Consider the following 26923-nt stretch of genomic DNA (forward strand, 5'->3'; position numbering starts at 1 on the left):
ATTTAACCCCTATTTGCTAGCTATCTTTGCTGAGATCGATAACACCAATGCATTACGTTCCTGACAACTTGCATACCTTACACCTACATCAGATGAACAACAGATATTAGTTAGTAACAAACTTAATCCAATTCTCTGTACATTAGCAGAAGCCTTCGTTCAAAGCACTATGCTAGCCACAGACACCCACGAGTCTATTTCCTGAATTCTAGCTGGTTTCGTTTTGTTTTGAATTCCTGTCTTTGGGCTTTACAGTATTTATGCAAGGTCTGAGAAAGAAAATCTTCTGTGGGAGCCCACAGGAATCTACAGAAGGCTTCTGTTCCATGTGAACGAGGAGGTCTGACAGGAGCTCTGGGGTCCTGCCTACATATGTTTAAAATGCTTACATATTCTCCAGTTCTCCACCTTTCCATTGGATATTCTAGCTCAACAAAATTAAGCTCAACAGCATATCCATCCATCCATTCAGTTTTCATCAGCTGAGCCCACAGAGATCTCTTCCTCCTTGGAAAGGAAGACAGACAGCACAGGAAACCGTCGTGATTGAACACAGAAAGGTTTTTATGAAGCCAAGATGGGCAATGGCCATGACGACCCCAAGATAGGACATCATGCAAAACTACAAAGTTGTCTGAAAATCAATGAAATAAATCCACACACCTGGCGAATCGTCAGCCACTTGTCCATACTCAAGAGAAATGGAGATTTTTGGCACAAGAGGTCAGTACAGACTTCATTTTGTGTCAGACATGGCCAACAGTTTGAAGCAGAGCAAGACTACGAACATACTCCATGTTCCCACACCACATAGCACAAGCCTCTCAGGAGGAGACAGGCACAGCGCTTGGGGAGTTCAAGCAGAAGAGACCAAGCAGAAAGCAACAACTGTCTCAAAAGACATCAGTGAGCAGAGATCTCAGAAAGCAAGAACCTGCCCTAAGACTAGGGCATATTTGCTACTCAATTCATCTTTCAAAACACGCCAAAAGATTTCAATAATCTCTGTAAAAGCATTAAATTTTTGTTTTAACAAACTACTACCAAGGCACGAGGCACTCTGTTACGGATTGAGCATTACATGATAACAGGTTGCCTTCCCCAGATCAACAGTTGTGTTCTTCCAGCTACGCACCGTGTCAGGAAATAACACGAACAGTAGCACTACATCCAACTTTGTCACCCTTATTAGCTTTAACACACACAAACATTCTGTTTGCTGTTTCTGGGTCACATGCTGTATCATGCAAGCCCTGCCCCAAATCCCTCACTTGGCCTCTTTGGATTCACAACTGCTTGCTAACTTTCTTGATATCAGTAATGTGACACAAGCAAAGGTCCTCAAGGACCTAGTGGATAATTAGAAGGTTATTAAAATTAAACAACAGAGAAAGCACTAAGAGAATTTACAAAATCTGTGCTAAAATGGGACCTAGATATGACAGAAGGTCACGAGAAATAAAAGGAGAAGGAAGAAAAGTATTGTGACAGATAAGGGCCTCTTTGCTGTAACTTCTCACAGAGTGCACCCAGAAGATAAAGAGGAAAAAAGAAATGTCGAAATAAAGCACAAATTCAACTGTGACAGGACCCGATAACAGTGTGCTTTATTCCAGACACTTTCGATATCGGATTTAACACCATACCTTGAATATTATAATCTTTCCTAATCCCATTTAGCCAAATCCTTATTTTTAAAGACCCAAATCCATGCTTGCTATTCCACCTACATCCGTGCTGCTTTACAAAACCGTTCACTTCTCCCTTGTACATCACTCAAGTGCTTATTTTCGTTTTTCAAAAACCCAAGCAGGCCTTCTTGTGCCTTCATGTTTAGGTCATGGAACATAGCTTTTCTTATTTAAACACAGTCCTTTGATGTTATGAAAGCAACAACCGTCAGCTCAAAAAGAGAACTTGCTAAAAACAATCCCTTGAAATTTTGAAGTCTGCCACCTAGTGGGCTTTTAAAATATAATTTCAAATTAGAAGATACCCCTTAGGAACGTAGAAATTTCAGTTTTCAGATGCTTTGCCTTTTTTTTTTTATGCTTTCCTTAGTTAGACTTAATCATTTACAAAACAAAAGACTACGTCAGAACCCCCTCAAATCTAAACATAAGTGCAACAAATCAGGCGTAGTTTTTCTAACATTTCTGCAATTGCGTACTCGAAATCCTAAAAGTACGAATAAGGCATACTCGAACACTGTGTCTCCTCATCGAAGAGGAGGATCTAAAATTTAAGACTCAAATCAATTCATAGGTGACTGACAGAAGCAGGAATTTGGAAACAAGGTTAACAATGTCCAGAACTAATGGACATGGGATGTGATCCAAGTTAACAGCACTGCTGTGAGAATCAGAAACCAGAAAACGTTACTCAGAAATTTGAGCAAATTGCTAAAATACCCCCAAAACTGTGCTTTTATGATGACAGAAGAGCAGGTCACCACTGGAAGCTGGCTGAGCAATAAGGAGCAGGTATCACCCACCTCCAAAGTACACAGAGGTCTCTCCACAGAACGCACGGTTAATTTCCTAGCAGGAAATTGGTTTAAACAGCAATTTCACTATATTTCACTAGCATTTCACTTACAAAGTAAGTAAGAGCTGTAAAGGAATTTATTATGGATCACTGCTTCATCAACATGAAGGGCTGAAGGATTTTTTTTTCCCCACATCTCCTTAGTATTAGCCAAGGCAAGTCTATGAAAAGCAAGAATTTCACTGAAGGTAAAGGTAATCACTGTACAGAAAGGAAGAATAAAGCAACTGCTTCTTAGATTTTTAAGAGCATAGAGTACATAACATACATATACTCAAAAAATAATGAGCCAGTGCATGCAAATGCTGAACTTCCCAGTATAAGTATACAATTAAAAACTACCAGTGTGCTATTCAGTTTTACCCTGAATGAGCAAGAAGCCTTTAGTGGAGCATATATGCTGCCTCTGCATGCGATACGTTGCGTGGAATTTCAAACGAAAACCAGTCACGATAAACTGGAAGCAGAAATTACTTGTGTTAGGAGCTGTCCTCCTGTCACACAAAATATTCTCTTGGAAAACTGTTACGCAGTTGCAGAGGACAATACAAGATGTTCTCTATAAAGCAAAACCTCCACTCAGTCAAACAAAAAAGAACATGCTACAGGATAGTAGGAAGTTTCCTAGTGCTATATACAAAAAAAAAATGGTTGTAGCTTTGAAGAACCTTTTGAGATGTCCTGTTCACACAAGACTCACAACATTCCTCTTCATGTGAAGTAACACAGCAACTCACAGCTGCAAAGAATTGTTTCATAACACAAGCCACAGTCTCATGGCTGGTAGTAAATACTCTACTTCCATAGCAGGAACATCTCTCAAGCTTTAATAAATTACCAATTAGGTTCCAGCAGAAATACACGCACAACGGTGGAATTACAATTATTATATCTTTTATTTATTCAAATAAATAAAAAGGTAAATGGCTGTGATTGATATTCTCTTTTAACATAGAGGTGTATCAATGCCGGAATTACAGAGAAAATTCCATAGGGAGAAGACAGATCAAGTCATCTTGTGCAGAACAAGCCCCACATTTACTTCTCTAAAAATGTACCCTTCTGTATTATGATCTACCTCTTTACAAGAAGTTAGTTAAAAGATTTGTTTGCAAACGGCTTTGAAGAAGGGTCAAGTCATATCTGACCACCTCAAACACCTCAGCAATTCAGTAGTTAAAATTAATATATCACACACTGTGACCTTGATCATGCTTAAACTGACATGAGTTTATTGCTAAAATTAGTAAATATTGATCATTTAAATTCAAAATACTGGTATTTTATGGTCTGCAATAATATCCTTTAATTAAATTGGTGTTGTATTTTGTTATACCAGTTTCTTGTAACAGTCTTAATTGTTCCCTAAGAACATTAAGCAAATATGATTCCTTTTCTCAAAGGAAGAAGAGGCTAAAATGAACTCAACAAAACTTTTGAATAATAAGAATTGCCATACCACTCCACATTGCCATGTGACCTATTCAGAGCTGCAAAATTAATGGAAACAGTAAATCAACAATCATTTATAATAGGAAAAAAAATCCTTTATACAGCATGAAATACAGTTTATATATTTTCAAGTGAGACTGTTTACAAAGGATGCATTTTACACTGCACGTTTTTTGATGTTAAAGCATATACATACAGAGAAAAGTACAGCCACAACCAACACACTTAAATACCTGTACAGCATTTACATTTTAACATACTTTACACAACTCCAAACCATCAGTATTATTTAGCTAGACACATTTCAAAATGGGGTGTAAAATGCTCACAGTTAACAATGGAAATTCAGTGTAAACGCTGCTTTCAGTTGCTTAGTAGTTCAGGTGCAAGTGTTAACTTTGTTCCATGCCAGCCATCAGTGACAAAGCTAAGGATTCCACTGTGAAGTAAACCATAAAAAAAGTTAGTATTTGCAGTCTGCAAACATTCACTGCAATATTCAGCGTTGTAGTTTAAACAGGAAGATACCAGCTTATTTTTAAAATTTTAACATTTCAGGATTTAAGATGGTAAGATGTTTAAAACTTTACGAATCTCTGACATTTCAGGCAACATATTGCCATTTTTGCTACCACCTCAAATAACTAATGGAAAACTGATAAGAACTATGAAGAAAGAGCGAACTGTCAAGAAATACTGATGTCTGTAAATAAAAAAATGAATAAAAGTTGGGGGGAGTTATGTGCAGTAAGCCATTCTCACAGACAGTTCTTACAGACAAGCTCTTGTAGGCTAAACTGCGCTGATATAAGACATAAACCTCTTTCAGAAGCCCATCCTGCTTCCTTTTGGAAAGTACTGCTCTCAAAGAAGCAAGGTGAATGTGCATGTACATCCCAGCTAACCCCATTCAGAAGTTGCCCCCTTATCTCAAACAGGCATCGATTGGCAATTTAAGCTAATATCAGTATGCAAGTGGAAGCACAGCCACATCCTCCTCTGCTGTTTCTGCTACTGATGAAGCAACCTCCTACATGGATGGGCAGAGCCAAGAGCTCTGAGCAGCTGCACTTAAGTCATCATAATACTAAAACTTTATCCGTTTAAGATGTATCACAACTGTCTGTCACCCAGCAACATCAGAAAGAATGCTTTTATATGCTCTCCAGGTCTTGGTTTCATTTATTCATGTAGAAGACTGCCTGTTACTCTTGGCTACATCAGTCATTTTTTCCTCAAGCAAAGAGGTAAACTGAAGGTAGTTGTCATAAAAAATAAAGTATGGTACACATACTCCAAGAATAATGATTGAATTTATTAAAAAGTAAGGCTTCACGCTTCCCTGAATACCTTTCACAAACTAAATATTTTAAGATGTATGGACAAACAGATTAAAATATATTCATAATAAAGCTTGTGTCCCAAGAAGTGTAGGTTTACGAAAAGCCTCATGTACTTACAGTGAGGAAAAGAGCCTCGACAGACAGCTTTGTTGAGGACAGTTACAAGAAACATGTGACAGTTTTTAAAATCAGATTCCATCTTCTCTATGGATTCCATCCTACAGAACAGTTTAACAGAGGTACACTTAACAGCTGAACAACTGTTATCTACAAAATATAACGACAACTTCCCAGTGAATGACCAGAGTGCTCTTTGCACAGCAATCTGCCTTGAACTCACGATATTTCAGTTATGTCTGTGTATAACACTTCGAGAAAACTCAGGCAATTTAGACAGGAGTGCCTGAGCGCTATCGCAATGGCATTAGGAATGATTTCTTTATCCCCCTAGAGATCTTTATGTTTACTAGGAGGAACTGTGTGGTTCCAACTGACAAGAACTACTATTCCTATGATTCACTGGAATTTCAGCACAGCCATCCCTGGTCCCTATTGTTGGAGCAATATTCCCACTTCTCAAAAAACATTTAATGAAGTCAGCATCTGGCTGCCTACAACTTTAAACCACAGCTAGGAAACTCCATCATAAACCAAGCCCTTGAACCTCTCATTTTACCATTATGAGCAAACATGATTGAAAAGAAAACCTTTTGTTGCTATGCTCTACAATCTTTTCAAGACTTTACATTTAAAAGTTACGTATGAAGCACACTTTTAATTAGTAAATACTGAATATATACACTGACATCAGTGCACGAAACTTGCTATGTTCTATTTATTTTTCTATCTAAAATAAATTTCACTTTTTAAAAATAAACATCAATTAGCCTCTGGTATCTGTTAAGCTCTGGTGTTAAACACTGAGCAAACTCTTGTTATTTCATGGGCAAAAAAAAACTCAAAAGCACATTCTGAGCTGTGAAATCACGACCATGTAGAATTTTTAGGTATGTATACTTACTTCCAAGCCCCCAAACCAGCCTGCCAACGGTCTGCAAACATCAGTACCAAATTTAACACTTTCATTATAGCTTCTTTCACAAAGCTAACCTAAAGTAACAATCAAACAAAAGGAACAGCAGTCAGAAATTCATTGTTAAGCATCATTTTCATTATTACGGATACAAAGGTATCCCATGCCATTTAATCTGATCTACAAAACACAGTCTCCTAGGTACATGGCGAGTCTTCACATTTAAGATGTGTTTTGTATTTGCTCTCTCATTCATTTCTGTGATTATTTCGATGAGGACTAGTACAGACAGCATGTGGAATAGAAGGCTACAGCCTTGAATCTCCATTTCCTACCACACCAACATATACAATCCTCGTTACGTTTCCAAGTCTCGGTTTGTTCAAATCCCAACATCTTTTCTCTCAAAACCAAGTAAATTAAGTGAAACCCAGTGTAAAGAATTTCATTTTATCTTCTCTTCTCTCCTTCATAGAATTAGAGCTGAGACTTGCAAGAGAAACTGAATCACAGTGTTAACTCTGGATGAGCTACCATTTCCTTTAGGGGACCCATATACTGCTACATATGTATGAACTGCAAAACAGGCATCATAGTACTAAACCATTTTCTTGTCCTGCTAACCTCAATGCACCAAATATTCCATTTTTTTTACACACCTTTTCTCTCAGCAGGCAGCGATCATGGATTGTAGATAGGTATCTGTAATGAATCTTTATCAACTGATCTAAATCTTTGGCTTCTTCTACCTGGTGCTGAAACTCCAAGCCCGTACTGTGAAGAATCTTAAGGAGAAGACCACAGTTATTAAATTCAGTGTTCCACACAAGTGCTTACAACTCTCTTTTAAGACTTTTTTTCAAGAGGGGGGGAGAGAGAGAGAGAGAGAGAGAGAGAGAGAGAGAGAGAGAGAGCCTATAATTGCTCCATTCATTTGCTCTGCCCTTTCCAATTGCATCTTTCAGGCTCAACCTCCCTACCACCAACACAGTAAAAACTTCAAGCTCTTCTCACAACTCAGTGACATTCTTCACTTAAATAAGAACATTGTCACAGCAGAAAGGCAGGCATACTATCCCCGGAAGAGTTGATTTAGAGAATATTGATTTCATAAAAGATCAAAAAAGGCAATAGTAAAGCAGATATGAATCTAGAGGCATTACCTTTGTTTTTGAAAGGTTATACATACACATTTGGATCAGTACACTAGATATTTTTTGAGAAGTATCAATTTAAATAAAAATGTCTTTCGGAATACTTTTGAAAGTATAATATCTCTTAAGAGATTTAACAGCTTAAAAAACATATTTTGACATGACTGCACGCTAGGAACATAACACTGGGAGAAACAACCAAAAAGAAAAGAACTAATTATATCAAAAGATTTGTCCGCATGAAGAACTTACAAAGTATTTTTAGAATTACTGATTTTAAATAGCCAAATAAATACTGATATATTTTTAAGTTCAAATCACTTTGTAGAATGGACATTAGAACACGATCTTGCTTTTTATTTGCACCTATTTGGTCTCAGTAGACAAAGAAAAAATAATACTGCATCTTCAGTTACAAGTTCTTAGTATAAATGAAAATTAAGATGTAAGACAAACCCTTGTCATGATGTAGTTGTGCAGACTGTTAACAAAATGCATAAGTTTCACTCTTAAGAGGAACATGCGATGTATTTGTTGTTTTATACTTTCTGTTTGCATTCCAAATAGAGGAAGTGTTCCGTGTTCTAATAAGGTTCCTTCCTTAACCTGTGAGTTTTCTGCAGCACTGACTAGTTCTAAAAAGAAAATGCAAAAGTATTTAAATGAAGCATTTATGAAGACAAACTGTGGCTAAAATGTAACTTGAAACTAATTTTTATTTCTTATTATTCTGTGTGACACAATTTTTTTCTTGCAATTCAGGTGTTTTATTAAAATATAGCAGCAATATATTGAAATAGTTTGAAAATATATCCACCATGCAATTTGATAAATACTAGAATAGGAAGTGCTATTTAAAAGCTATTTATGTGAAAGGAAAAACAAACAACTATATTAAAAATAAACGTGCATACTATCTCCACAATGGGGAAAATACTAGAACAAAAATATATACATAAAGTTTAAGTTTAAACAACAGAAAACTTTCAGGAAAATAATTAGTTAACTGATGCACGAAACATAGATGAAGCATCAACTTTATAATTTGTTTTTCTAGACAAGAATTTTCTAGGACAAGAACTTATATGGGAAAGGAAAAGCATAATCCAGTGAAGGAAGACACCAAGATATCTCTTTTTACAACCCTCAAATATTTAAATTATAGCTTCAAGTATCTATTCCTGTCTAGCTTACTGTTTCAACCTCAGAGTATTTTTTTTTTCATTTTGTTTCCTTAATTTGTTTGCAAGATATTACTGATAAAACTTGGGCTATAAATAAAGCAAAACACCAGGGTGTGGTGGACAGACCTTTCAACAGCAAAGTCTGAAGAATGAAGCAAGTTTCAATATAAACTAACCAGACCTGAACCACAGAGACAACAGGAATGCATGGATAAACGCTATCATCCCTGAGGCTGAAACAATGTGAAAAATATACCCTGCTTAATATATCTAATTTCTGAAACTAATTCTGTATTTTACAGAATGAATCAAACTTCTAACTTGTTAATACTAGTTAAAACTGAAGAAGGCAGCAGACTATTTATACCCTTAGACCACAGAAAAAGTTTTTAGAGTATCTTTCACTGAAACAGTTTCTTACCATCAAATCGTAAAACATCTAGGCTATACTTGGCCCACTTTATTTGCAGCAAGAGCAGAAATACTTGATTGTAAATTTTTTGGCACTCTAAGCTTATAACTATATCCACAGGCCAAGGAACCTAAGAAGAGCAGAGGATAAGACAGAAAGACAAGACAAGAAAAGGTAAGTCACTGTAACGCAACACTTCAGATCTGTTCTAGAATTAAAACCACTGCAATATTAATTTACTACACTTTACCTTATAACTTAATGTCAGGCCATCTAAGGTGTGGACAGGAAGTTTCTTCTTAGCTGTATCAACACTTTCAAATGATATAGACAACCTATGCAAAGAAAGAAGTGTTTTTATTGATGGTGATCTGTTTTAAATCACTGGCTACCTCCATCAGATATTTTTAATTTCTTATCATTAAATATCAATTGTCTAATTTAATTAGGTAGAGGTGTGTAGAAAGAAGCTTTAATGAAGCTCAAAGCTTCATTAAAACAGTTGTTTGTAATGAATACACAATAATTAGCATTGACCTATGCAAGTAAAGTATTTTACTATGGGCAGATATGATAGAAACCATAACTAAAGTGTATTTTACAGGATTTTGCATTTTACCTTGAACTGTCCTCTGGATAACGTTGCCCTACCGCTTCTTGAAGTTGAACATTTAAGAAAGCAACATTCTGCCACGTTTCCTTTTCTCGTATTTTGTCAAAAATGGATGTATAGAAATCGTACATAGTATCACCAGCTTCAAGCAAGAAAAAGTTTCTCATTGCTTGCAAGTATTCTACAAGCCTAAACAGGGAAAGATACAACATTTTTGAAGGCTTAATCATACAAGCAAAATCAAATAGTTGCTACAGAACAAAACATTAGAACTCTTCATTGCAAAAATTCAGTATTGAAAAGAAATTCAATGAAATCCACACAAAATCCTATGCTTACCCCTCAGGCAGCCTTCAAGTACATTCAAATAAAACAAAATAATCATCCCATTATTTCTTATAAGTTTGAACAACACACTATCTTCAACAGAAGTGCTCATGGAGTTCAGCCTTCTTACAGGCTAGGCTATTCTCAAAGACAGCTTTAGCAATCCCGTCCCTCTTTCTAAACAGAACTTAGGAAAGGAGATGCAATTTCAGGGAGAGTTCTGTGTAGTAAGGGACTTCAATATAGAGCTCCAAAAAGTGATCAAAGTGATTTTAACTACTTTATCAGAAACAAAAACTATAAAAATACATTAAGTCCTATAGGCAGATTAAAAGCACAGTGACTTCATTAAGTACTTTAGAGAGATTAAAAATCAGTGACTTATGACCACCTAAAATATAAAAGGAATAGTCATTTTCACTTTATGTAGAAAAAAAAACAAAAGCAAAAACACATATTTGTGTTTTTTTGCAATATTGTTTCGTATAATACAAGTTTTATATTACTGCAATTGAATCTCATATTAAATAAATATATTCTGGCCTCCTAAAATTTGCCTTCCAGTTTCGAACAGCAACACTATTAAAAATACAATCTGAAACAACTTCTCTATTAAACAACCACTCAAGACAAACAATGGTTTTGCTGTCAATTCAAGTTAGACCAAAGCTTCACTCACGACAATGTTAAACCCCCCTTTCTTTGTTAATGATTTTTTTGGTGATTAACAAATTGCAGAAGAAATACAACACACTTTGAGGCTTTTCAGTCAAAATCTTTGAAATAAAAAATATGTTTGTAGTAAGTGGCGTATCACTGCTAAATAGAAATGTTGAGGAAAACTGATTTACTTTCTTACCTATAATCCTTCTTTAGAGTTTGCATCAGATTACCACAGCATTCCAAGTACTGCTTGTCTATGTGAGGATAAAGGCAAGACCTCAAAGTCAACTCAAAAGTCTGGCAGGTGACCGATTCCGAGGATCTATCCACACAAACGTCCCCACCAGTAAACTTCTCGTGGAAGTCGCTCTGTTCCAAATATAATCTTCAAAATAAACACACTACTTAGGGAAGAAGGCACATAATTCCTAAAATATATAAAAATGTCATACCTTTGAAAATCTTATTCAAAATTGGAGCTTCTACTCTACAAAAAATTACTGCAGAATAAAAGCCGGTTTATAACTGTTAATTGTAACTGTTATATTAAAAGAGTTACAGTTATATAGCTATATAATTATATAATATTACAGTTACGTGAAATAGTGATATTATAACTGGCCATTTCTTGTTAGTTTCAACACATAATGACCAGGCATAAGAGCATGAAAAAGAACAGCGCACTGTAATCACAAAGGAATAAATAATAATCAAACACTGAAATAACAACGTCGGGTTCAAACAGGTTAATAAACCCTTTATCATTATCAACTTTTTAAACTATGTTACGCATATGGAGTAGCCAGATGAACTGTCAGGTAAAGAAAAAAAGGCACAAATCTGGATTTTGCCTGAGACACCTTAAATATGGGATACTTGTATTATCTTTAATATTATTCCATGGGAAGAGTGCGTCTGTGGGCAGCCTACATCCAGTAAATAGAGTTATTTTGTCACAGAAAAAAAAAAATTGTAACAATTTTTGAAAATCTGCTCGGTAGCTGAATCAACTGTAAGAGGAAGCCTGCTTCATTGCAGATACCGACTGGATGAGTCAGACATTGAAATAAACTTACTGTCAATTTTAACAACCAGATTAGTCCCAATGAACAAGAGAAGTAATAGAGTCTTATCTACTCTTAATTATGATTTCTTTAAAACAAACTCCTTCTAAGACTGAACTGAAAGCACATGATTGATATTTGGTATTTAGCAAATACATAAATAGCTATTTCTTATTTGCAATGACAAAAAGGAAAGATGTTTAGAGTTAGCCTTTCCTGCTAATTCTCAAGACATTTATAATCTGTGTGACTTCCCTCTTTATGAAAAATAACAATGTTTATGCAGTAAACAAGAATTTTGCAATGCTTTTGAATTCTCTAACACCACCACAAACAAAGCTGCATTTTTCAAAGAATACGCACCAAGTATACAGAACACAAACTTCAAGCAAGCACATTGAAGTTTAGATTTTACAGCTATATTCACTACTAAAACACCTATCTGTGTGCTAAAAAGGTTATGAAAAAGATTACTCCCTCTCTATGCTAACAGATGTCAATAGGAGATTCCTCACTGATTTTAATTGTTTTTCTTTAACTAAGCACACGTGTAGTGTTTATTTAGATTCTGCCACTGATTATCAGCACTCTTTACTGTGTTTGCTTTTTTACTGCAGCAGCAATAAAAATTTGGGTTTACCAAATATCACTAAGTAGAACACTGCTCTCAACAATACCACAGGAAGATCCTTCTTAGCAAGTGGTTGTTTACTTACCTAGCAAAATTAATAGCCAGCAGTGGGTCATGGACATCATCCAGTTCCAAGTGTCTTTCTGCTATAGATTGCATCTTTATCAGGCTCTGCTTTGTGGCCTGCTGTTCTGTAATAATATCTGGAACAGACTCTTCCCCATGCCGCAGGCGAGACTGCACTGATTCCAAGAACAGCGTATACAAACTCTTTCTTTCAGCATCTAAATTGGGCAACACATTTCATGGTGAGACTTTATTCTAGAAGATAACATCACCACCACTCAAGAAGAACTGTGGAATCTAGTATTTTCTTGATATGTTTTAGCAAACTACATTTTGGCCGCTATTCGAGAAAGTACTCAAGTACATAGTTAGAACCAAGTATTGCCAAATCAGGAGGTCTAATGCTTAAAGTCAGGTATAAGTTCAAATGCATTGCTCATCAGAGACTGTCAGAGAACTTCTTCCTCCAAGCGCAAAGGCAATTAATTCTTAGCACCTAAACTGCCCTGCAGCCTTCCCCGAGAAAAAATTACATTCTCACATCAAAGGGGGGAAACGAGCCTAGAGATTCCAAAACAATTCAATTATTTCTATTAAACATACAGAAACTGAGTAAGCAAAAAATGTATTTTGACTCTTCTGAAAAAGCAACATCGGTTATACTGCTGTGTTCTTTTACAATCATTCAAAAAATTCCTAAATAAAAAAACCTATAAAAATGTCAATATATCTTTCTTCTAATTATTAGTATGCTGCTTTTTTTAAAGAAGTTGCATGTGCTATCTCAGAATTATTCAATCACTTAGTAATGAAAAGCAACTACTTATTAAACCAAAACAGTTTTACTGTTGGAACACAAAAACTGTTTTTGTCTGTCTCATAACAAATTAAATGTGCTTTGAAAGCATATGAAAACAAGCTTAAGAAAGTAATATTGGAAGCCATAAAAAGGGAAGGGAATGCTCAATCTTCGTTTGCTTTGTTCTTGTTACTTGTTTGCCCTGGAAGATGGTTTTCAATTAGATGTGAAGTTACAAACCATGATACTGACACATAACAAGGACAGTTACATTATTCTAAAGCTGCAGAAAAACAGTTACATAGAATACACCCATGCTATTGGATACCCTACAGCATGGTATTTGACAAAGTGCCACCTCACCCCTCGATGCAGCCTGCTGCGGAGAGCCATCTTTGCATTGAAGATTCTTCAACAGCTGCATGGATTTTCCAGCCATGATGATTTGCTTCAGCACAGGTTTCAGAAAAGAGACCATAGTGTGTTGCCTGCTTGAAGGGGCTTGGTCACTGCCAGAACTGGCACTGGCATTATCACTCATCTTCTCTTCATTCTCTGTCTTTTCTGACACACTATATAATGTGTACGTAGCATACCAAAAATCCCTATGATTAACTGGAACATTTTTGTTTCTGCAAAGAAATAAAAAGCTGTTGAATATTTCCTTTTAAAAAAGATGAATATACATACAAGTAAGTTTCATCTTTGCTCTATACTTTGCCCTTCTTTTAGGGTAATCAGGAAGCACATCCATAGCATATAAAATAAGTTCATATCATAAACTATCCAGACACTTCTAGAAAGGCTTATAGCTTTAACGGAATAAAGAATCAATTCACAGCAGATTAAAAAAAAAACAACAAAAACCACAACACACCTAACTAACCAAATCCCCTAAACAAGGCAGATAATTATAATTAAATTTGTGTGGGAAATTAATTATCCACAGTGCTACGCATAACAATTACTAGTGACTGACAGGCAGATTTATTTAGTACATAAAACCCACAGAGAAGCAAGTAGTACTAGGAATGCTGAAATATTCCAGAGTAGGTGAAACTCAATTCTTAGTCCACTTTGCTCTTTTGTGCTGTTTATGTATCACATGCACAGTCTAGTCTTTGAAGTTACTTGGAAAGTAACCGAAATCATGTAATTTAAAGCAAAGCTCAAATATAAGTAGGATTTGAAATCACCCATTATTAGTTATGAAAACACAACTATAGAATGACAGAAAGAAAAGTCAAGTAGGATGCAATAAGGTTTTTTGAGTTCTCAACTACTACGGATTTCTTCATAATAATGAATTATTGAAAAATTAAAATAATTTCTATTCCAGAACAATACCTGGTATGGATCAAAATCTAAGGTAATTTCCCTAATGGGAAATCTGAAGCAATCCATAATAGAATGATTAAGAAACAAATTCTACTCAAGTGAAATAATAAACATGAAACCCTATTTTTACTGTCCCCATTTACTTCCTAGGCTCTACAGCAGGTTTTGTATTCATACTTGCACAGCATTAGGTGGGTCCAGTATCAGTATCCCTACCTCTGAATGATAAATTCCTTTGCAGGATCAAACAAATTACCATGGACTATCCATTCATCCACTGTCTGTAAGTAGGGCCTCACAGTCTCAACCCAGAGAGAGAACAGAAGGGACACCTGAATTTAAAGGAAAAAGAAGAAAGTAGCTGAATGGTTTTTTTAGTATTACAAGCAATAAGGCAAAGTCTAACCTGTTAGTTGTGCTATCCTAAGTTTATAAGAAATACGTAACTATCCTTAAAGATTTTTAAAGATAAAATATTGTACTAAAAATTACAGCTTTAGCACTCTTGATGGCAGCACTGATTGTGCAAGGTTCCCCATATGCCTTTTGTCATTAGGGTTAGACCCGAACAGCAACTTTGATTATTTTCACTCTTACATCCCTTATGCTGTAACTGATAGTCACAAAACATGTTGTGGTTTTGTAACGCAGAAAACAGGAAAACGAAAGTACACAATGGTATCTACTACATTTTCACTAGTATAATCAGCAAGTTAATGTAAAACCCAAACCCTACATTTCAACACTAACTGAATTATGCACCTGTAGAAATAACACAAGGGGAAAGCTACTCCAAAGCTCCTTCTTTTGTAACAGCTCTCTGGCCTCTGATTCCCCATAGTTGCTCCCCTCAGTCCCCAAAACACACTGCTGCTCATCTCCTCATAAATCTTACTTTGTCCAGGTTGAATGAACTCTTCTCAGAGAACAGTAATTTATTATGACTACCAAATCTGCCCCCTACCCCCAGTAGCTGTAAGCTAGCAAACTCACACCCCAGAAAGAAATTTAAGATATCAAATATTCTAGCATGAGAAAATGATTTCCCCTACCGTTTGCTCAGATGCTTCTCCAACACTGTCATATTCCAGAATAGCTTTGTAGAGAGTATTAAGCAGATGGGATGCTCGTACAACATTTCTAGTGTCTGGTGGAACTTCTGCTACTCCTGTGCTAAAAACTTTGTGAAGTACCTTTAGTTGTGCCAGCCGGGGAGACAGCTTATCTATCACTATTGAAAGTGTGACTGTTTTGTCTGAGGGGAGGAAGAAAAGAAAATGTATAAAGGCACATCCAGCAGAAAATCATATTCTGGCAATGCTATTCATGAGCTTTTAAAATGCAGCATAGCATCTTCCACAGTTTCAAAACGTATTTGCATAATGTTTTGTGCGCTTCCCTCTTATAAAATGTACTTGTGTGCCTATTTCCTATGCACTGTACCTTTGTTGATGATGCATTTTTCAATTTCGGTAAGTTCTTCTTTAAAGCTAATGAAATATTTATATAATGCCCACATAAAAGCTTGGTAGGTTCTGAATGGGGCTTCAGTAGTTTTCTTTGGAGTGGAAACAGTTCCATGCATTACATTTTCCGGGCTGTGTCCCATCACTTCATCAATAAACTTCTGTAGTCTGAACACAACTTGACCATATGCTGCTATCTGCTCCAGTACAGACCTTAGGCAATTCTAGAAAAAAAATGTATTTTTTAGAATCATCTAATAATAAATTGTATTTTATAAAGCATAACAATTAAATCCCAAGATATTTCTATGAATTAAAATATAATGAAATTTTGCCATCTCTATCAGTTTATCACATTTTCACATACTGGAACAGCTCATTCTGTTTTATTAAGTCAGGCACGTTTTGACTAAATTAAGAACAATTACAGAAATATCATTTTTCCACAAGCAGTTTAGTTTCCTATTCCCCAAAAATTGCATCTTCCTATTGACAGATATTCAGCTGAGATTCAGGAACAACTTACATGGGTTAAATGAGTTACAATAATATCGTTGCGCACAGCCACTTTGCCATCATTCAACTGAAATATGAAAAGCTTTTTCACTCCTGAAAGTAGCCTTGAAAAGAAATGAAAAGAGTAATGCTTTTTCACCCCTTAATGGACTTAATTATATAATTAATAACAGGATTAGCTCTCCCTACCATTTCCTTTTTTCAAATGAAAGGGGACCACAGATCCACTACAATGCTACTGGTGCTCTAAGTTGTTGCTACAAGAACAATAAAACACTGACACCAGGCAAGCATAACCTAAAATTCCTTTCCAGCTGAGGTATTTTTCAATAATGGGATGAGTCAAACCTACTTTGTAAAAAATGGACACAGTACTAAAATCCCTATGGGCAGGATAAGAACAAGTTGGTTCTTAACAGTTAGACTTGAGGAATCAGAAGATACAAGAAGCAGTAAGCTACTTTCTTCTTTGTGAACCTGAATGGCTAGATAAACTCTAGCAGCATTTTTTCTTGTTAGCAACACTGAAAGCTAAACACTCAGTAATAATTCTTTCATCAGGTAAAACTTCAAAGATTAATCTGTTATTTCCTTGAATGAGGATGCTAAAGCACTAGAAGTTAAAACGCAGGTTTTGATGCTGCTCTTACCATAGAGTTTCCCGTATAACCTGAGTTTCAGTGACTAGTGTTCTCTCTTCTGGCACATACAAAGGATCGCTGGCGTACAAGTGGTGGTCCCTTGTAAAACATGAAATGAAAGTGATTTAAGGGTGAAATTACAGATGAATAATCTGAAAGTAAGGATGAAGCAATATTATTAAGGCTCAGTCCTGCTGTAATTATATCTGGGTAGACACGATGCTCACGTAGACATTTTAAGTATACAAACAATAATTTTTTTTTTCATACCATTAAGCAAAATACTATGGAAAGCACTCAAATACCATGTACATAACAAGACAAACCATTAAGCAAATACCCAAATTATTGAATCCGAGTTTTTTGGGGGTAAGCTTTTTTTGTTTGTTTTGTTTTTTATTCTTGACCTGTGACTACTTACCATTTCGTTCTCAATGCCATGAAAAGTTATGGAGTTAACTCTTTCTTTCAAAGTACTAAGCTAAAAAGTAACATACCAATTTCTCTAACCCATATCACAAAATTCATACTTTTTCCAAAAAGTTTGCTTAAGGACTGGAAGCTTTCACTAGCAACTAAGAACTTTTCCCTATGATCCCGTGTTGCACAATTCTTCCAAAATATTTTTCACGTTTTAGTAAAGTATGCAAAAATTATTTGCATCCGTAGTATTTTGAGTCGTTAATATTATCAATGGCAATATTTATGTAATCATGTTAAAAATTCAATAATCCAGATTAATACTGTTTATTTATCACACATCTGCTAACAGAACTTCATAAGAGAAGTAGTATTGCTTTATTTATGTTACTGATTTCCTAATATCGACTGTAAACTTTGGTTCGTAACTGGCAATATAACTGACACTACAATAAATTTAACTTCTTGATTATGAGATTCATTAAATTAAGGAACCAAAGACAAATCTAATGGTCTGTATTCATGCAGTACTGATCCTTCAGAATTTGAAGGAAAGATGATCAGGCATTAGTTTTTGTTTTTTTTATTTAATTAAACAACCTTCTCATTTTCTTTCCAACACCACAGAGGATGTTGGAATGTTTTTTCTCCCATAAAAGCACTGTTTAAGATTAACCTTTTAAGCAAGATACCAAAAATAAACCACAAGTTAAATTTTAGGGAATTCGTAATTTCCAGGACCACTTACAACCCACTTACATTAGTTCCACAGAGACCTTCAGAAGGGTCCACCCAAACAAAATTCCAACAGTAACATCTGCTTCTTTGAAAAAGGAAAACTCTCTTTCTTATAATGACAAAAGTAATAAAAACTACATACAAGGAAAATAAATTATTAAAAAAAAGCTCGTTTGTTTACCTTATTAATTTGTACCCTTTTAACTAAATTGTGTTTTTCCCTAAATCAGCAGAAACTATACTACCTTTTCACTTTAATGGTCAAGATGCTTCATAAAGTCATTATTTAAAATTATATGCCACTAAGGAATATGTAGGTGGTATTGTTTTCTTACCAGACCGCAGCCAGGTTGGAATGCAAGTGCAAACTATGTGAAAAACGAGGAGCTCTTCCAGTCCAGTACTGAGGAACTACATGCTGCTCCAGCCAGCTGCGGGCATCAGGTTCACCGACTGTGAAAACATTGGATAGTGAGTGGGGTATTTCTATTTGTTTGAGAAATGCTTATAAAAACACAGGAGAAGTTATTAATAAGCCCATGCACTCAGCTGCAGAAGCACAGATCTTTTCAAATAAATCACAAATTACATCTACTTCAATGTGCTCACTTGCATGATACCATCATGCAGAAGTTATGTGACACAGAGACACAGACATATCTTATCTCCTGAAAGTTAAGGAAAAGTCCTAGAAAATAAACTCAGACATTTATACAGTTTTCAATTCTTTGTCACAGAATGTGCTTCAGGCAATTGTTAAACAATGTATACAAAACTTAAGCTGACTTAAACATAAGCTGACTTAAAAAAATAAAGTGCCAAATATTTTTAGCTTTTTCTCTTTGTTCCTTCTTACTATTCATTCAGTACATTACCTAAAAATGTTTTTCTCTTAAATGTGATTATCAAGAAAACTATACCTAACCCTAGTTAGATAGCTACTGATTATAAGCCTTATGAATATTACAGTCTATTTATACAAGGTATTTTGTGTCCTAAATTATTCTATGCAAAAATATACAGCTACAGTTAATATTGCCTGAAGCTATTCAAGAGTAAGCCAACTGGTGTTTGAATGACAGAACTGATTTTTCAAAAATGTTTCATATCTACAACTGAGTCAACTGTCTGTTGTCAATCACATTATTTCAGTATTCTGATACTTTAAAATAAAAAAATTACATTATATCCATAAAACTGCATGTTACATTTACTGTATAAGTTCTCATTTCTATCTTAGAATATTTCCACACAAATAAGCAGAAGCCCTCTCCATTAGTTTCAACAGAAATCAAATCAAGCCTTCCATGTTGTTACTTTACTGTTAAAAATTAAGCAAGTGGCAGTGCCAGTAAGGTGCATCTTTAAATTACAATTCTAGGTCTAACAGTAGCTCAACTAAATAATAAAAAAGTAGCATTAGCTTGTTAAATTTGAGCACATATGATTATAAGAACTACAGTTTAATCTAACCTTTCCAGGAAACATTAGGTACTGTTTTCTTGTTTGGATCTTGGTCTTCTAAAGGTGTCCTGTCCACTTGAATACCCGAGTCCTCCCTACTCAAAGGCTGAGTATCTTCCTCCTCTTCACTTTCTCCAGACCAATCCTAGCAAGTGTAACAAAATCCAGTATAATAGGCAGATCTATATTCAGTTTCTATTGATCTGTGAAGCTGAACATAACCTATTATTTGTTTTCACTATAAAGCCAATTCACAACACTAAAACTAACGTAACTGTCTCCCAGAGTTTAAGTGGTTTAAGTTATATTAACAATAAGGCTGCATGTCTGAGGTGGAAGAAGCATTTGTTTTTATCTGCAAGGAAATCAAACACAATTGGTCTTAGGTATAGCATAAAGCACATGCTACTGAATTTGTGCAACATATTCTCCATGCCCACAATCACACGAGAGAAGGCTCTGACAACGCTGCTGTGCTGTTCAAAGTTATCAGGAGAACGTCTCCTGAGACTCAAAAATGTGATATGAACTCCTGAACTTCCTCTACTCCCTACTTAGTGCCATACTGGTTACTTCTCACAATATTGGTAAGCTTCTAAATTCCAGAAGCCTATGTTACCATGATCAGGGAAATCCACATATATTCTATTAATTTCAGCTAGTACTGCAAAATTATTGAGAATTTGCTGTTGTCCTGATCTCCTCTTGTCATAATACATCCTATGTTGGTGCTAAAACATTGTCATACCCCTCCATACCAGGGACAGCATCTGGTTAAGCCTTGCAATTGCCTGTTAATTAGGAGAGAGGTCAGAAGAGTACACTGGCTGCCAAAGGAAAGCTTTTTTTTTTTTTTTCCTCCAAAAAACCTTTCAGGGGAATTGGAGCTTGAGAGTGGAAGCACGTTTAACTGCAGAACTACAGGAAGCTCTGATTAGGAGCAGGCAGAAGGGTCAGCAGAAAGGGCCAGCTTAGTTGCTGAACTAAGTCAGAACAGGGTCAAGAACAAAAGCACTTGCATTATTGATACTCTGCTTGAGTCTGTGTGTATTTCACGGTATTAAGTTAGAAGCAGCACAGTAGGGAATCCTGTGAGAATTGATCTAACATAGCATAGAAGCCAGGGCAACTCAACCAGATACATTAAAACAGTTTATATGCTTACTTTTTTTTACCTTAAGAAATTACTTACCGGTGAATCCGCACCTGGGCCAAGGTAAATTTCTTCTCCTTCCAACAAATACTTTCCCCAATCAAATTCTTCTTCCTTTTCTAGAAGTATAAATAAGAAAAATATTAAGTATCACATCACTCTGTCTTCTTTAAAAACATTTCCAAAGTTATAATTACCTTTTTACCCTAAATCTAAAACAAAAGGCATTCCCATCCATTTCAGGTTACACCACCACTCCTTTAACAAGGTTATACGCTTTCAACGCGACACACAAATTGTGGTAACGACCACGTATATTCTTTATTTATTCATTCTCAATTTTTTTGTTTGTACACTCAAAATATGCAGTAAAGCGTGCCACTAGCATATTTATCTCTACTACATACACTACCCTACACTTCATTCCTGGAAAAACATGCAAGGATGCAACGTATTACTTATTGTAACTCATCTCGTTTAGCTTGGCAGAGACATTCTGAATTTGTAATTTGCCGATGCACAAGCATACTGGACTGTAACCAACAATAAAGCAAGGGTCATCTTACTCTCCGAAAAAAAAAAAGACACCACATATCAATGACGTGATGTGTAATAGTTTAAAAAATAACAAGTCACACTTACAATATATTATCTGAAACATGAAGCTTACTCAACTGTAATTAGTGCTGTTTGAGATAACCTCTTCATATTCACATTCCTGGAAGGGGCTGAAAGTGCATTCAAAACACCGCCGAGGGAATGTGCAGAGATCATTCAAAAAGGAATCTTAAGATGCAAGATTTTCTTTAGGTTAGTCTGAAATATTCTTCTTTCGGTCTATGATACAACACTGTAAACAAATGGGGGATGGTATCCACTCACACTTAAGCACAAGCCTCATGTTTAGGCACTGAGTGAAACAGTCCTACTCTGGAATGCAGGCAACTGGGATCTCCCTCTGGAAACCTTCCAAGGCATTTAGCTTTCCTTGACTACATTAGGAACGTAGGAATTTATATTACCAGAACTGTTTCAACAGACCTCCTATTAAGGTGCAAGACAGAGACTGAGGACAGAAACCAGTTGTCTGCCTTTGAGTGTGTAAGCTGCTGAACAGGTAGAGAACATTAGTAAGTGACAGCAGTACAAGTCAGAAACAGTTCCCAAGGTGTTTTCCTGACTGGAAAGCTTAATTATGCAATGTAACATAAACGGGGTAGGAAAGGCTATTTGCAGGCTACATAAAATGTATAAATCATAAAAAAGACAATCAATAATGCATCTCGATGTGAAGGAGATAATAAGATGGAGAGGAAAAATGGCCTTCTTATCAGATTGCATTAATTGAGCGTATCTTTAACTAGCAACACAAAAAAAGCTGTAAACTTACCTGTCTCTTTTTGTCTTGGTTTTTCCACATAGGTGGTGTTGGATGGAGAATCAGACAAACATAACAGAAGAGACAGTATGGAATAGTGTGTATCTGTCTTTAAAACACATTAAAAAAAACAAGTCAATAAGAGGACTAAATGATTTTGGTTAGGAACAAATTCAGCCTATTATCTGTAGGAATGCTCTGCATTAATTCCTGCGGAGACTGGCGTTATGGTCTATTTCCTGATACCTGCTTAGAGCACAACCACTGCTATCAGAAGTGAGTTTTTTTCTTTGGCCTTATTCTGACTTTCCATAGCTCTTCAGCAGACTATTTCAAATGGTCAACAGCCAGATAGATTTCTGCTATCTACCTCCTTTAAGAAAATAACTTTTTCAAGTCTTACAATACTTGGAACATTCAAGTATAAAGTGCTTATGTGGGCTTTTAATTTTATTTGACTCTCAAAACAAGAACAACTAAAGGTACTTACTTAAAAATCTAGAGTACATACAGTACAATAAGTCAAGATACGTGTACGTTATTGAGGGCTCAAGAGCTGAAGAAACTTCCAGTTTTCAAAGGCCAAATTCATTATTAAACTATCGCACTAGAAAATGTCCAAGTGAGACAACTTTCACCATTTCCATCCAGACCGCATCCTAAACAGATTTGAAGCGAAGTGTACCAAAGGCAAAACACACAAATGGTCTCAACAAAGAAGCTATGGGACAGGAACACTCCATTTGGGAGTACTAAAACCAAAAATTGCAGTCTTGTTACTTAAGTGCAAGAACTTCTGTTCAGCTACTGTTTTAGAACAGACAGGAATTCAGCTGCAACATCTGTATAACGTTGACCTCAAAATGTCTGCTCTGCAGCAAAAAGATTACCTTTAAGTCATCCAACTGTGCATGCTGAAACCCTGAAAAAAACGATAAACCTATTTCTAAAACAAATGGGAAAACTACAACCCTGCAAATCCATAGCTTGAACAGCAACTGCAAACCTCACTGTTAAGTCACCAAAAATTTCCAACTCAACATTACAACAGAAGCCCGCTTCATGAGTGTAAACGCAAGGGTGGTGGAAAAAAGAAGGAAATTGAGACATACATACTTTTGTTTCTTCAACATTTGGGAGTGGTGAGTTCAGAAACTTTTCTGTTAGTCTCTTCCAGCTTGCAGCTTTTCCAAGGTCAGAATGAACTATCAATTTTTCATGTATTCTAACGAAAAAAAAGTTTCAATAACACTTCAAGAAAGTTAACTCCTCGATTATTAGTCCATAAACATGAAACTCACCCTTCTATTGTCCTCTCTACTTTATGACTGTTCACATCCAGAAAACGGTGAAACCTGTGTAAGAAATCTGTATCAGAATAAGTTTGAGAAGGCAATTTATGTAAGGAAGAAAATAAAGCTGATTTACATACATGATGACAACTTTATTATCTTAATATATTTTCCTTTTAATAAAGCATGCTTAGTTCTGCAACGTCATTAAACATCAACAGAATTTAATCTCTGCGCCTCTGATCTCAGCAAGGATTAACTACAATTGACCTTAAAGATGGAAAAATTGAATGCAGATTATGTTTAAGCAGCAATTTCAACTGAATGGAGAATTACTGCTGTAACAGCAAAGTAAGCAATTAAAATGTGTCGTCAGTTAAGTCAAGCAGAACAAGGAGATGAAGAACGCTATTGTCAAAGGCATCTGTGTCAAACACACAAAAATCATCTGGGACTTGCACCACCAGCACAGGCAGCACATACACAAGGGAAGGCCTGTAAAACCCAAAAGAAGCTCCCTTAAAAATGGCAAAGGAGGGTGCCTAGAAGAAAAGAGAGCCTGATCAATACACAGGAAGGTAAAACAAAGGTATGTGAATTAAAAAGTAAGTAACTTGTAAAAGGCACAATAGACTTTGAAAGAGAAATTAAAATAGGAGTAAGTTTCTTTGCATATATATATATATATATGTTATATAGACAGAGAAACCATGAAGTGGGACTTGACAGCAGTGAGCACAAGGTACCCAATACACAGGCCCTTGAATCCAGCCTAATATTCTGCCTCAGTTTCCATCAACGATTGGAACAAAAACAGGGAGAGAACTCGTATGACTGCAGAGAGAAATGAAAACTAACTGCATCTGAGTCAGGGGGGTGAAAGTCAAATTCAACAGCCTGAATTTAGACGGACAGCCTAGAATCACCTCCAAGCGTCACAGCAACGAACTGGAAAACGAAACTGCAGGCCTGGCAGCAGGGATTTCAGCCAGCATGTGATGCTTCTGTAGCAAGGAAGCACTGCATGTGATGTTAGGATACGTTACAGCAAATATTTGTGGTGAATAAGAAGAAGCTGTGGCAGACAGCAGGGACAGCACCAGCCCTGCCCTCCCCCTGCCCTCCCCCTTCCCCTCCTGTCCCTCCCCAGCGGCTCGGGGCGGACCTGAAGTTGGACCACGCGAAATCCAGCGCCGTCTGGAACCGCTCCAGCTCCGTCTCCGCCTCCTGCTCGGTCCCCGTGTCCCGCGGCGGCTCCTTGCCGCCGTGCAGCCCGGTGATGCTGCGCACCAGGGCGCGGACAGCCCGCTCCTGCTCCTGCTCGAAGCGGCTGCGGCGGCCGGGCGAGGCGGGGGCCGCCATGGCGGCGGCTGAGGGGATGGGGGGGGGGGCGGGAAGCGCCTGCGGGAGGCGCCACAGAGCCGCCCGCAGCGCCTCTCGCGAGATTTCGCGGAGACTTCTCGCGAGAGCTCTCCCTGTCCCTCAGGGTGAGGCGGGAGGGGGAAGGTGCCCTCGGTGGGACGCGGGTTCGCGGCCCCTGTCCGCCGTTATGGCGGCGGGGTGCTCACCGGGATTTTGTCTCTTTTTCTCCTCTTTCGTGGTGACGAAAAAGAGCCTTGCTCTTCACCACGGAAGCATTTAAAACGGCACAACCAAAGGGGCCGCCAAGTGGTCAGATGAGCAGCACAAAAATGTCCTTTTTAAAATAAATGGTGTTGCACTTGTTAAATTCTGTTGCTATGCTTTGTGTATTTTTGAAAGGGTGTTTCTTTCTAAGGCCTTTTTTCTGTAAAAACACAATAGTCTGTATAATTTCGTATTCCTAACAACAGTAAAATTGAATCGTTAAGGTTGGAAAAGCCCTCCAAGATAATCTGGTCTGATCACCCCCCCTCCCACCACTGTCACCCACTAACCCATGTCCCCAAGCACCACGTCCAACCTTTCCTTGAACACCCCCAGGGGCGGTGACCCCACCACCCCCCTGGGCAACCCGTCCCAGTGCCTGACTGCTCTTTCTGAGAAGAAATGTCTCCTCGTTTCCAACCTGAACCTCACCTGGGGCAACTTGAGGCCATTACAGAATCACAGAATCACAGAACTGTAGGGGTTGGAAGGGACCTCAAAAGATCATCGGGTCCAACCCCCCTGCCAAAGCAGGTTCCTCAGAGCAGGCTGCCTGGGTAGGTGTCCAGACAGGCCTTGAATATCTCCAGAGAAGGAAAATCCACAACCTCCCTAGGCAGCCTGTTCCAATGCTCCGTCACCCTCACCGTGAAGAAGTTCTTTCGCTTGTCGATGTGGAACTTCCTGTGCTCTAACTTGCAGCCATTGCCCCTTGTCCTATCCCCACAAACCACTGAAAAGAGGTTGGCCAAATCTTTCTGTCTCCCACACCTCAGGGATTTATAGCAATTGATAAGATCCCCTCTCAGTCTTCTCTTCTCCAGGCCGAACAGACCCAGGTCTCTCAGCCTTTCCTCATAAGGAAGATGCTCCAGGCCCCGTATCATCTTTGTGGCCCTCCGCTGGACTCTTTCCAGGAGATCCCTGTCTTTCTTGTACCGGGGAGCCCAGAACTGGACACAGTACTCCAGGTGAGGCCTGACCAGGGCAGAGTAGAGGGGGAGGATCACCTCCCTTGACCTGCTGGCCATGCTCCTTGTAATACACGCCAGGATCCCATTAGCCCTCTTGGCCACAAGGGCACACTGCTGGCTCATGGTCAACCTGCCATCCACCAGGACCCCCAGGTCCTTCTCCTCAGAGCTCCTCTCCAGCAGGTCGTCCCCCAGCCTGTACTGATACTTCAGGTTGTTCCTTCCCAGGTGCAGGACTCTACACTTGCTCTTATTAAATCTCATTTGGTTTCTTCCTGCCCATCTCTCCAGCTGGTCCAGGTCTCGCTGAATGGCAGCACAGCCTTCTGGCGTGTCAGCCACTCCTCCCAGCTTTGTGTCATTGGCATACTTGCTGAGGGCAGACACTATTCCCTCATCAAGGTCGTCGATGAAGATGTTGAACAAGACCGGACCCAGCACCGATCCCTGGGGAACACCACTAGTCACAGGCCTCCAGCCAGACTCTGCTCCTCTGATCACCACCCTCTGAGCTCAGCCAGTCAGCCAGTTCTCTTCCCTCCAGTCCTATTGTGGTGCATTCAGGAGCACTGGCACACTTTTACCAAGGCAGGCTAAATCTTGAGCTTCAGATGTAGAAGGTCGGAGGC

General features: G+C 37.5%; 1 protein-coding gene across 2 annotated transcripts; it reads right to left on the reverse strand.

Moving 5' to 3' along the window:
• Positions 1-3424: 3424 nt before the first annotated feature.
• TUBGCP5 (tubulin gamma complex component 5) lies at positions 3425-25098 on the reverse strand. 2 transcript variants are annotated; one of them, XM_068681464.1, is made up of 24 exons: positions 24860-25098; positions 23704-23757; positions 23519-23627; positions 22415-22511; positions 21700-21810; positions 21064-21143; positions 19881-20016; positions 18743-18860; positions 17259-17348; positions 16619-16712; positions 16070-16316; positions 15679-15881; positions 14843-14958; positions 13652-13920; positions 12509-12707; positions 10925-11113; positions 9745-9927; positions 9376-9460; positions 9135-9255; positions 7986-8164; positions 7035-7160; positions 6364-6452; positions 5460-5560; positions 3425-4438 (listed from the first exon to the last, which is right to left on the reverse strand). In XM_068681464.1, the coding sequence occupies exons 1-24, from the start codon at positions 25054-25056 to the stop codon at positions 4392-4394; spliced, it is 3240 nt and encodes a 1079-aa protein (XP_068537565.1). In that variant the 5' UTR covers positions 25057-25098; the 3' UTR covers positions 3425-4391. The 2 variants fall into 2 exon arrangements, with proteins under 2 accessions (XP_068537565.1, XP_068537575.1); XM_068681474.1 differs by lacking the exon at positions 21700-21810.
• Positions 25099-26923: the final 1825 nt, after the last annotated feature.

This window comes from Anas acuta, chromosome 1, assembly GCF_963932015.1.
Source record: "Anas acuta chromosome 1, bAnaAcu1.1, whole genome shotgun sequence".
In the NCBI taxonomy this organism is placed as follows: Eukaryota; Metazoa; Chordata; class Aves; order Anseriformes; family Anatidae; genus Anas; species Anas acuta.

Coding starts and splice junctions, on each gene's coding strand:
- TUBGCP5 (XM_068681464.1), bottom strand. CDS start 25,056: ATGGCGGCCCCCGCCTCGCCCGGCCGCCGCAGCCGCTTCGAGCAGGAG. Junction 23,758..24,859: donor TTCGCGTGGTCCAACTTCAG/GTCCGCCCCGAG, acceptor TTTCTTACACAG/GTTTCACCGTTTTCTGGATG. Junction 21,144..21,699: donor CTCAAACAGCACTAATTACA/GTTGAGTAAGCT, acceptor TTATACTTCTAG/AAAAGGAAGAAGAATTTGAT.